This window comes from Camelus bactrianus, chromosome 5 (genome assembly GCF_048773025.1).
Source record: "Camelus bactrianus isolate YW-2024 breed Bactrian camel chromosome 5, ASM4877302v1, whole genome shotgun sequence".
Lineage (NCBI taxonomy): Eukaryota > Metazoa > Chordata > Mammalia > Artiodactyla > Camelidae > Camelus > Camelus bactrianus.
This window is the reverse complement of record NC_133543.1, coordinates 86,141,154-86,153,857: the sequence shown is the minus strand read 5'-3', so window position 1 is coordinate 86,153,857 and position 12,704 is coordinate 86,141,154. Positions and strand designations below refer to the sequence as shown.

Sequence of the window (12,704 nt, the reverse complement as noted above, 5' to 3'; positions counted from 1 at the left end):
ATTTGCTTTATCTCACAAGAGCCCTAGTAATTCTTTTATCTTTATTTTTCATATGAGAAAACTAAAGTTGGGAAAGGTTAAGCTATTCATTCGGTGTCATGTAGCTGTAAGTAGTGGTGGAATCAGAACAGGAGTGCAGGTCTTTGTAATTCCAAAGCCCGTCACCTGTCAGGTGAAATGGTAAAGGAGAAATCACAAGTCAACATGGAAGAATTCTGCAGACATTTAGGTCAGGAATTTGCTTTGGATGTTCACATTACATATAACAAAATAAATTCCAGGTGGGTTAGAGAGTTAAATTAAAAAACAGAAAAACAATAAAATAAAGCTCTAGAAAACTAGAAGGTAGATTTGAGTAGTTCTCAAATCTCTAAAGCAGAATGCCTTTCTGAATTGTGTAACAATAGAAGAAACCACAAAGTAAAATATAAGTATATACAACTACAGTGTATAAAATGTTAAAAATTGATTATCAAAACAAAATATATATTGACAAAAATTAAGAAAACACCACCTAGCTCTGGCATGGAAAACTGTCATATATTGCTTTTGATACGATAAGCCAGTAAAGGCCCTTGAGGAAAAAGTATGTGAAGGACATAAAAATGTTCATCCTTTTGCACTAATTCTGCTTCTGGGAATCTATTGTATTAGATAATCTAAACTATGGGGAAATGCTATTTCCATAAAAATATTTTTGTAATGTTTTTCACAAAACAAAAAATAAAGAAAGTAATCTAAATGTCCAATATGAAGGTAGTGATTAAGTAGTCAAAACACTAGATGAAATGTTAAATAATCATTGTTATCAGTGATCATAAAGCCTATGTTCCAGTGTCAAACTGCGGATGTATCAACTTTTTAATTTTTTTCATTTATGTTTTTACTGAGGTTACAGCTATAGAAATAAAGTAATTGTACCATAAAAGATGGAAATGAAATATTATACATTAAAATCTTAAATCATGATCATTCAAGTCATAGGATTAAGTTGGATTTCTTTGCTTTATTTTCTGAGTTTTTGATAATATGGTTATTTTATTTACAAACTAAGTAAAAAGGGCATATCCTTTGACCCACAGGATGGGTTTGCAGACTTTCAGGACTCCGTGCAAACACTCTTCCAGCAGGCTAAAGCCAAGAGTGAGGAACTCGCTGCTATTAGTTCACAGGTAACGTAAACCACTAGTTAATATTTCATAACACTGTGTGCAGGTTAAAAAGTCAATGGCTGCTTCGAGTAGCTTCAGTTTTGAGCATCCGAAGACTGAATTTATTTCTGGTCGTTTTAAAAAGTCATCTGATCCACAGCTGCATCAACAAGACAGCAGTATCAACTTGGTTTGATTTGGTTTATGAGCAGAATCTGATTGCGTGCTACTTATTTATTCTTTGTAGTTTTGGAAGGAAGTAAGACAGATTCTCTGCTTAAGAAAACTCAGAAGAAGCAACTGGATAACAGAAAAATGGCCATGTTGACTATGGCTGTGTGTAATACAACTCTGAGATGAGATAGTTCTAGTTCTCAACAAAATATTAATAGTCAGCATTGTCGCTGTTGTTGAACCGTTTCAATTCATGTATAATGAAAAATTATTAAATTAATATACAGCTTCAGGTGCTTTTGCTACTAAGTTATTTAATTATGTACACAGAAATTAACATTTAAAAAAGTCATTTCTGCATCCACACCTTTTAGAAAGAACTGTTTTATTCCTGTTGATCTCCCTAGTGACTGCTTTTAGTCGGATTTGGTACTGCCAAGTTTTGTGTTTTTGTGTTAAGAGGATGAAAAACTACATTTCCCCCTCAGAAATCTTATTGAAATTTTATCAATTACTTAGTAAGAAATTTAAATGAATTGAAGTTATCATTCCTTTTGGTCTGGTTTATTTGCATTCAGAAAAACAGTATAAACTTTATCCTATTCTATAAATTAATATATTTCACCTATTGATTTTTGCTGCTGTGAATTAGGATTGTTTGTAACCAATGTTAGTTAGCAGATTCCTTATACTCCTCTTTTGTATAGCATTTTTACTATTACCTCCTGGGCAAAATATCACAAATACACTGCTTTGAATGTTACAGTAGGTAATTTAGAGCAGTGCATAGAACAGGACTTACTACATAAATTTATATGTCAGACAACTAATAGTACTTTGAAACGTGTCTTTTTATGGTTGGTTGGGAAATACTGCAGTTTCAGTCCATGATGAAGATGAAAGATCCTCGTTGGCACTGATGTTTTCCTGCATAATTCGCATTGTTTAATTTTGGTGGGAGGTGTGTTTGTCTTGTTCTTCTAGACAGCGTTTTACACCTTTTCTCCCCCAAACACACTGTCATCATATCAGAGTTTGTGTCGTGCCAGATCCTAAAATAAAAATGCCAGGACTTCACCCTGTGTGTTAGAAGCAGCTTATAGCAGATGTTGCTGTTGCTCTGAGGTTCCTTTTTAAAAAATCTTTAAAAGATCTCAGTACTTTGGAAAACAAAGCTAAGGTTATTTTGCTTTTGAGCTAAAATGGAAGTCTCTTTATAGGATTGAGCAGAAAGCTGTTTTCCTTTTGTATGAAATCCAACATTCTGTGTTGTAACATGATGATACAGACGTCAGTGCGTATTTAGGGAACGTGTATACCACATGAAGTGTGAACTAATTTTAATGAATACTAAATATATTTTCTGGAGTCTGAAATTGGCATCTTTAAACCATTAAAAAATCTAGAATGTTTTAGTTATTTTATTTTTGCTTTACTTACTAGCAGCCTGAAAAGGTGATGGCAAAGCAGATGGAGTTCCTTTGCACCCAAGCTGGCTACGACAGACTGCAGCATACTGAAAGAAGACTGTCTGCAGGACTTTACAGGCAAAGCTCAGAAGAGCACAGCCCTAATGGCTTGACTTCTGATAACTCTGATGGACAAGGTACATGTTTAGAGTGACCCACACCTTCAGATCTGGCTACTCTGTGCACTTCAAAGAGAAACAAACTGCTAATTTTAAAAACCTGATATTTTGTGGAGATGATTTTACAGGTTGTCTAATCAAAATTAATTTTTAAATTGTCCCTTTTTCTAAAAAGGAAAGAATTCTTCCTGCAAATTTAATTTGTGAAGTTTTTTTTTCTTTTCTTTTTTTCCTTACTATCCTTAAACGATAGCTGGCACGTGTGATTGCCTTTTGTAGAGGGTGGATGGGAATGGGAGATATAAACAGTACAGATCATTTTTCCCGTAGAAATAGATTCCATGGGAGATGTTTATCATTGTTTAAAAGATTAAAACTTTGTCTTTTTTAGACTGTATAACCAGATTTGTCTAAAATATGTAATGTTTAGTTCCTAAGAGAATGTGGTAACTGCTTCTAAAGTACTATGCCAGGGTACAGAGATTTGAAGAGACAGGATAAGAGTGGAGAGACTTGTAGACATTTTGTCTTTAGGCTTACCATTGGCCTGCAGTCCCTCTGAGAATATTTTGTGTGGTTGTATACTTTGGGAATTGTTCTCTTAAAATCTTAGGTATAGAAAGCTTTGATTCCTTAGTTTTTTGTTTGTTTTACCATTTAAAAAATTGTTTCTTTTTTTCTTTTTCTTCTTCTTTTTTTTTTTTGTATTCATACATGAAGAAAATTCCAAGTCATTGTCATTCACTCATTCAGCAAGTATTTTTTTAGTATCTCCTGTGTGTCAGGCACACTTCTAGGTACTGAGATGCAACAGTGAATAAGATAAAGTCCCTGCTACACTGCAGCTTACACTTGAGTGGAGGGAGATGTATAGTATATAAGTATAGAAATATATCCTCTAGTTTCAAATAGTGATAGTTTTTGAAGAAAAACCATTTTGAGGGTCTTCTTTTTTTAGAGAGTGGTTACTGTAGTCAAAAAAAAATTTCTTTCTAAGTAAGAATACAGTCTTAACCAGCATTACATGTAAAACATTACATGTCAGCAGATCAGAGTACTGGCAGAGAATTTTTTTCCTTTTTTAAGTATTATAGAAACTTTTTAGTAGAAGTCTTGTTTAACTTCTCCAGTCATCCTTGACAGTTAAGACTAGAGTTAAGAAGCCAAGGCATTAATGAAAGATTTGATGACTATTTGTGACACCGGGATAGTCCAGACTATAGCAGTAATTTGCTAAGTGTGATGCATTTAGATTTATGATAGAGAATATGCTTTGGTGTATGAAGCATTTTTTGCCACATCTGTGCTAATTACATTTTTTTTTTCATGAATTTGCCACAGGTTTTGTTGTTAATTGTTGTTGTTTTTAATAATAGACAACTGGCTTGAAGCCATCTCTGTCTGTCTAGTGTTTTCTACTATGTGGTTAATGACCTGCCTTGGTAAATGGTTGCACTAGTAAGAAAATGCCCTGCAGAGGTGATGCATTTTCTGCCAAGATTGGAGTGCATACTGGAAATCTCAGTCTTTTGTTTAGCTTAGGATTAGCTCTTAAGAATATTCTGGCAGAATTGTAAATCTTGAGACTAGCATGAATTGTCATTTTCCTCTTAAATTGTTATTTTAAATATTTCTCCAACTATTATTTAAATTCCTCAGTATCTGTTGACTTTGTTATTCATTTCCTAGTGAGTGTTCAGACAATTGTGGAAACTTATTTTTAAGAAAAACTGATGTGTTTTTAATATTATTCATATTGCTTTTTTCCTTTTCATTAGGAGAAAGGCCTTTAAATCTCCGAATGCCTAATTTACAGAACAGACAACCCCATCATTTTGTGGTGGATGGGGAGCTGAGTAGACATTACTCCAGTGAGGCGAAGTCCCACTCGTCAGGTGAGAATGTGCGATATGATTAAAGGGAGTAATACTTGAATAAAACATCTTTAAACTCTAATCTCCTACTTCCCATTGTTCCCCTCCTCAAAAAAGGTCATTGCTAATAATGTTATAGTCAGTTTTCTCCCCTTGGAAATAATAGATAGCCACATTAATAGCCAGTCTTTTTGAGAACATAGTTTCCAAAGAATTGACAGGGAAAAAACTCTTGAAGTTGAGATTATTTTGATTAGCTAACATGAATGATGACTTCTATACGGAATCTAAACCAGATAATAAACAGCTGCTTTAAGGTATGTAATTCCCTTTTCCAGCCTTTCATAATATGAAATTGATGGATTATATGTTTGCTGTCAGGCTAAGAAAACCTTATATACCAAAATCTAGATTTTTCATGCAGATGCATTTTGGGGATGATACTTGTATTTCAGAAGTAAACTCAACTCCATAGAAGGACAAGCTGTTCCTTACTATTGTCTGGTGTTCTCATGTTTTTATCTAAGTAAAGTGAGTTAGACAAAATTAAAGTGTTAGAGACCAACACCAGTTGAAAGAATTCAGGATTGTTCAGTCTTTGAGTTTTAGGAGTCACCCGAAGTCAGTTATTTCATCTGTAAAATAGAAATAATTTCTTCCTCATAGAATAGTTACAAGGATTGTACAAGATAGTGTATATGAATTGCCTGGCTGATACGAATGCAATAAATGGTAGCTACTATTTTTATTCCTCTTTTTATACTAAATTTAAAATCCACTTCTGTATAGAGAGGGTAAATTCATAAACTGAAATGCCTAATTTCAGATAAGCTATTAATATTGGTTACCTTTCTAAAATCCTTTTAAAAGTGTGTGTTCACACACACATATGCATGTATATGTATCCCCCAGTATTAGTACTTTATGTAAATACTACATTTTATTGCCATTCTGTATTGTTTGTTGGAGGTTGAAATAACCATACACGTAACTCCAAGGAATGACTTCTTATGAAAGTAGAATCTTCATTCTTTTTTCTCTATTTCTCCCACCTTAAGGTTTTTTCATGGCTGGAGAAACTTTTAAAAATAATTCCATGTAAACATGGAAGATGCTTTTCTTGTCTCATGTCTTCATTGGTAGTAAATATTTTAGCCAGTAACTTTGCTGTATATGAATGACCAGTTTTATGTATTTTATTTATTACTTTGGACCAAGCATTAAATAAAAGTGAATAGGTTCTGTATGCTGTGTGCTTTACATGCATTTCATGATTTAACTCTCATATGACACTATGTGGGTACTATCCCCATTTTATAGATGAAGACAGGAAGATGCTTAACTTGTCCAGAGATGTGTACAGCTAGTAATTGGCAGAAATGGAACATAAATCCAGAATCCAAGATCTTAACCACAACTCTATAAACATAAAATTTTTGTATGAATTGCAGAATCATGAATAGTTGATATTGTTTGTTTTGGAGTCTGGGGGTTTGTTTTGTTAAATTTATTTGAGTTTGTTTTTTTATGATCCACTGATTTAAAGTATCAACACATTTTTTGTTTTCATTTTTATGCAGAGAGCCTTGGAATTTTAAAAGACTACCCTCACTCAGCTTTTACTCTAGAAAAGAAAGTCATCAAAACAGAGCCTGAAGATTCAAGATAGCTGTGATTCTCCCACTGTTCTCTGGAAATGGCATCAAATTTAATGCTCCATCATAGAAATAAGCCTTAATAACCAATGTTGCCTCATTCAGCACAAACAGATTTCATAGCCAAAGCATAAGGACTGATCCTGTAGTCTGCGGAAACCAGGAAGAGAAAACTACAGCCACAGAAGAGAAAATTGAGAGAATGTTGCAATCTGTAACAAAAATATTGATCCACTCACATTCCTGTGTAAGTCGTTTTATGTGGAAAGGCTTACAAATTAATATTGTAAGCATTCATTATTTAAGAATGTACAATGTATTTGTGTAATTTATAGAAGTAAAGTCTAGATGTTGAGACCTGTTTGGTCTAATTGGTGTGGATACAGTTTATTTTACTTGAAATTTCATTGTCTACTTTAAGTGTGCTTAGCATAAATATTATTGTATGTCAGAGTTTAGAATCTCAGCAGTCACAAAAAAGAAAGTTTAAGTGATGTAGTTATTGGCAAGGTTGCAATGACTTTGGGAAAATGGAAAGCAAATAGTCAATTTAAGCCAAGGAAAATATTGTAGATTTAATGTCTGATGAAACTGATTTTGTTTAACATGAAATGTGTCATTTTTAATAGTCAAATGTCATTTTTACTGGCTTAATCAGGCTCATAGTTAATAAATACTGAAGTAAAGTCAAAAAGATGAGCAATATAGTAGAAAATCTCTCTTACCTAAGTTGACCCAGGTTACATTATACGATAGCTACTGAAGGTGTAACAAAAATAGGAAGCTGTTACTTGGACAGAGAACTTGAAACAGGTGGACTGATGTGTAAAAGCTTTGACTTAACATTGTTATTTCAGAATGTGTTACGTAGGTTGAGACAAAGAAAGTCAACCCTAAATGTGATAAGCATGGTGTCTGTTAACAAAGGCTATAATATATAATTGAGTAAGTACTGTTTTATATCCAGAAATTCTTCTCTACTTACAGTCAGAGAAACTAGATGGCTCTCCCTAGGGAATGTCTCCCCACCCAGAACATCACAAGTGCAGGACGATCATTGCATACACATTTGCAGGCATATTTCTAGGGATTTTTAGTTGACATCTACATTCATTATTTATTTTACAATTTCATTTTTGTAAAATTTTCAGATTGTGAATGCAGTTTTTTCTTAAAATTCATTTTAACTTGAAAATATGTTTTAATTCTCCCTATTTAATTAATGGGCTGTATGCATATATATATGACGGTGTGCTTAAATGTTAATAACATACTTCCATACTTACCAGAATTTCACATTGGAATCCGTAGTAAAAAAAAAAACAAACAAATACTACTTCTACCAATTTACAGTTTTTTCTCTTGGTTTAAGAGGAGATGTTTGACAGCTTTACCTACTTCCTCCAGATTCATCTAAACCCAGACATTGCCGAGAAGAGCATATTGACTTGGAATATGTGTTTTTTTTGTTTTCAGTTCTGTTCTAGGTTATAACTGTGTAAAAAAATATTAAGTTATAATCTGTTATACTAAAATTCATCAGCCAAATGTTAGATGAAATGTCTGCACTGTAGTCTCTGATCACTGTCACATATATAGTTGCTTTTTCATTTTGATTTGTAGAATAGCTTTACAGTAGAAACACCAGTAAACAATTTTTATACTATTAAAAAGCTTTTTTCCCTTCCTAAATGTTTTGATTGTACCATAGTGTTTTGCCCACTGAAGAAGCTTTTTATGGACCTTGCAACTTTGTTGCTAGCTTGAGGTTGATTATTGTGGTTGTATTGTTCACTGTGTGTAGAAATAGTATGAGTATGATTTACATAGATTGTTCAGTTTTTAATATTAGCCATAGAACTGGTTAGTATCTCAGTAGTTTCATGAAACGTTTCCTGTATTCTAATCTATTTTGAGAAATTTTGTGGGGTTTTTTTTTATTGTGTCTTATGGTTCAAGTTTGTACATTTTAATAAGCAACAATTTTTAAAGATGTGGTAATCTTCCAACTAATATTTATCTGTCTTTCATGATCCCACAAACTGCATCTTTAAATCCATAAATAAGTTTCCTTAAGTATCATACTTTTCTGGTCCTTCATGCTTAGCGATAAGGGGGAAGCACAAGAAAAATTTCAGTAGAATACAGTTTTTATTTTGTAAACACTAATGTATTAAACTTGCTATACATTGAAACAAATAATATATATTTTTATTTGAAGTGTATATATGAATTGGATGTTATAACTAGTTGATTTTTTTCATTGTGTTAGAGGTATTTTCACTGAACAAGGTCAATTGGTTACCTCAGTATTACAACCAATATAGTCCAAGGGACCATTTCTCCCCAAGAGTGTGCTGTACTTTATTATGTGAAGTCTGTTTCTGTGACTCTTAAAGCTGTTGGTGAGGTGGGACGAGTGCACTTGCTTCCTGTGGCAATAAAGACTTTCTGTGCCTCACACATCTATGTTTATAGAGCTTTCTGCATAGCACTCTTCACGGTAGTGTTAGTTTACTTGGTGTGGGCTTGAGTGTTAGGGGCCAGGGGCTTATGTCTTAAGTCAAGATGAAATATTATTGTCAGCTATTGTCATTTCTGTAAAGTTATTTTGCATATAGGTACTCAGTTGACTCTGGAATGTCAGAGCAAGAATTTGGTTTATATTGCTCTCACTTACGAGAAGTTTACAAAGACATTTTAGAAATTACCCACCATATCTAAACAGCCGAATTAATAAATAAAAGGGGGAACATTAGGACTTAACATTTATAATATACTAAATATTTGCAAAGTGTTAATGTGATTTGGCTTCAGTATTAAGGGCTAGGTTTATGGAATTGAACTAACCTGTGGTAGAGAATTAGCAAAAGCTTTGCAACGAGGTTGTAATTGATGAGTTTGGTAGATTAATGAAGAACTTCGTGATGTCCAGAGCTGAACCAAGTGCTAGGGTGAGGCTGGAGGCCACAGAAGAAATGTAAGACATGATGATCCTTGCCCTTTGGGAGCTCAATACCTAGTTGAATTGGAACTAATGCCACTCAAATAAAATACAGATTTTAGTATGTTACAGACTTGGGGTGAATAAGGAGCTGACATTAAGTGCATTCTGTGTTCAGTAGGGATTATGGGAGTAGATACTTAACAGGTGAAAGAAAGCACACTCAGTGAGTGAGACTCAAGAAATCAGCCAGGACTGGAATAGTTAACAGAAGGAGGTGGGATGTGCTTATAAAGCCATAGAGGTAATGCATTTCACTTTGGGGTCACTTTTTAAAAAAAATAATTAAGCTCAATGCTTCAAAATAATGGTTGCCATGGATAATCATTATTTTGACAGTCCCTTTGAACCTGTCAAGAGGCAGGGGGGAAAATGTGCTTTTTCCTGTCCTTAATTAGCAAATTACTTAGGTAAAAGCTTTTGGATCTGGTGGTCATGAGCACTAGTGTACCTTTACAGTTATAGTTGGTGATATTTAAGACTGGAAACCTAAATAAGCATGCAAGGAATTTCCTAACATATGGTCTGCTCACTTGGCTACTCAAATGTTTAAGTATTACTGACACAGTACTCATTTTGCTTGTGATTTCACTGAATACTACGTTGAGTCTTCAAAAGACAATCAACCAAAGCATTAACCTAATGAAACTAGGTCTATCTCTTATAGGAAATGAATTCAGTTAGTACATAACTGAAGTTAGAATTAAGCAAACATTTTGTGTTCATAACAGCTTGAAGCATTAGACCAAATATGGTAGCTGCTATTTAACTGAAAATCACCTTATGGTCCAGCTGTGTGCATGGGTGGTGTTTCAGGGAATCCAGGCTTATTTATTTGTTATTATCTGTGGGTGTTCTCATAAATCAGATTCTCAAGTGAGCCTCCAAAGTTAATAAAAGAATGATCCAATCTCCAGAAATTTATTTTTATTGAATACGTTTAGTCTCAAAAAAGTCTTACTGTTAATTATTTCCTTAGTGACTATAAAATGATTCTTATGTTACATAGAAGGGATCAAAAGCTAAATGTTAGGGTAGGGCTTTCTTACTTTTTGAATATACAACAGTTAAAGCTTTAGAATCTCTTCTCTGGCTTCTGTTTATACTGACCTTGTGAAAATTAAAAAACAACAACAAAATACCTCTTTGGGGTTTTTTTTGGGGGGGGCAAAAAAAAACTAATCAGAAATTTATTTTTTAGGTTCATAATCAGTTTAAAGTCTGATTAAAGTTAGAATCCAAAAAGTTAACTGTTTAAGTTTTTAAGTTCAACTTACAAATCCTTTTCTATCTATAAGTTTAGCAGTTTTAAGGGAACTATGAATAATGGCTTGGTTCCATTCAAAAATTTGGTTAATTAAGATCCTTTATATTTTTATTCTTTCATATTCTTTCTATCTTCTAAGGGCCACAGAATTTTGAAGTATTAAAACCATACTCTGTTGAATTCTGGGTCTCCTGGTTGTGTCATTTGGTCACGGTTTCCAAAGTTATTCTTCTGACAGCTAAATAATCTACTTCCAAGTATTGCTCCCAATAATGTTAAAGGTCTAGCCTTTACCAGTTCATCTTCAATTAAAAGAAATTTTTATGACATTTTTGTAGCAATTTCATGAAACATCAGAAATTAATCACCAAATATACTGATCTTAGTTTTATTTCAACATCTATATCAAATGTTTAGTTATGATCCTTTTCTTGTTTTATTCTTATTGCGTGATTCCAGACACTTAAGAGAGAAACTGCCTGGTTTTTTTTTTCTCACTTTATTATACAATTGTTGTCTGTTTACATTTTCCAATGTAACTTCTCAAAAGATTTGACTTCTTCACAGTCTCAGAGAAACAGAATTAATTGAATGCTGCCATGAAACAATACTGCAAAGTGCAAACTAAGTACTTGTAACAGTGGTTCAAGATTAGTGCCAAACAAGTGTTACAATAAACCCAAGAATTTTTCTCATCGACTTACTAAGAGTGACAAATTTTGTGAATTTCCTGGTAGTCCAAACAATTTGGTATTCAACCCAGGCTAGTTTTGCTATGGGTGAGCACCAGTGACAGTATATGTTAGATTGTGCTTCATATTTACACATTCTGAAACCTTCTGAGTCATCTTTGCATTAAAAGTTTGCACCTCATAAATTTATGTTTCAAGTGCCATGTTCAACACCCACACACAGTCCTAAGCAAGTAAGGCCAATCTCTTGTAACTGTCACAGACACCCTCTGCTGACAGGTCACTTAGGCTCAAGTATGTAGGAAGATACTTAAGCAGTGCACATGTAGGTGGAATCTTACCGTAACTAGCTCAGCAGAGGCATTTTATAATTTTGTGAGACTACCTACCATCCTCTACTGTGAACTGTTAAACCAAACATCTGTGGTCTAGCCCCATACCCTGTTATTTAGCATCCTTCCCAGAAGACAAAGTGACTTCTTTGGTAGTGTATTCTCATACTGTAGGTCCTCCAGAGTCTCATCATTTTAGTTATGTTTCGGAAAAAATACACTTTCCATGTTCCAGTCCCTGACAACATAATGTAAGGATTTTCCATCAAGTTCAAATGGACTAGGTCATCTTTTTCCTTTCTGAATTCAGCCAGTTATTCTATCATCAGAACATGCTCATATATTGATTGAGTGAATTTCTTTTGCATGTAACAGCTAATTCTCAAATTGGAGCACATTTTTCTGATTTTTATTGGCGAGAAGACAGCTTGTATAATGAGATAGACATTGCAGATATAACCAGGTACTTAACTCCAATTCTTAGGGTATTAAAAAGCCCCTTGTTTTAAAAAAAAAAAAATCAAGGTGAAATAAATTTAGGTTACCTAACTTATTCAAAGAGAAGAAAAAGATAATGTGATATTTAAAAGTGAGAATAGATAGTCTCATTTCCTAAGATTTTAAGCAGGTATACAACAGTTTACAGGAAAAATAAGTCACTTTCAAGCTCTGTTGTTAAAAAGACAAGTTCTGCTTTGTAAAGCAAATGACCTAAAACTAAGGCTTATACGTTTAATCTCGTGGCAGTTGCAGTCGTGCCATATATCACATTCACTGCTTTCTAGCCCTGGGCTGGCTGCTGTACATTTAATCCTTTCTGAAACTCCAGGAAGTAATTGTTATCACCCTCGTTTTATAGATGAGGAAACGGAGGTCTCCAGATTAGGTAATTAGTTATTACAACCATAGTAAATAGTAAGGTGGGCCTGTCCACTTGTTTGATGCCAGTCCAAGTGCACCCTTTCCT

At 33.7% G+C, this 12,704-nt stretch overlaps 2 protein-coding genes across 9 annotated transcripts in view; one reads left to right on the top strand and one right to left on the bottom strand.

The window, feature by feature from the left end:
* Positions 1 to 11,412, top strand: part of NAB1 (NGFI-A binding protein 1) — a 40,904-nt gene extending 29,492 nt beyond the window's left edge. For 2 of the 3 annotated variants that reach the window (XM_074364262.1, XM_010948719.3), the window contains 4 exons: positions 1,083 to 1,172; positions 2,769 to 2,931; positions 4,692 to 4,808; positions 6,368 to 11,412. In XM_074364262.1, the coding sequence (XP_074220363.1) occupies positions 1,083 to 1,172; positions 2,769 to 2,931; positions 4,692 to 4,808; positions 6,368 to 6,456 (459 nt within the window). In that variant the 3' untranslated portion in view covers positions 6,457 to 11,412. The remainder of the gene's footprint in view (positions 1 to 1,082; positions 1,173 to 2,768; positions 2,932 to 4,691; positions 4,809 to 6,367) is intronic. The other variant, XM_010948720.3, reaches the window with a different exon arrangement.
* Positions 1 to 12,704, bottom strand: part of NEMP2 (nuclear envelope integral membrane protein 2) — a 299,056-nt gene that overhangs the window by 148,254 nt on the left and 138,098 nt on the right. The window lies entirely within an intron of this gene.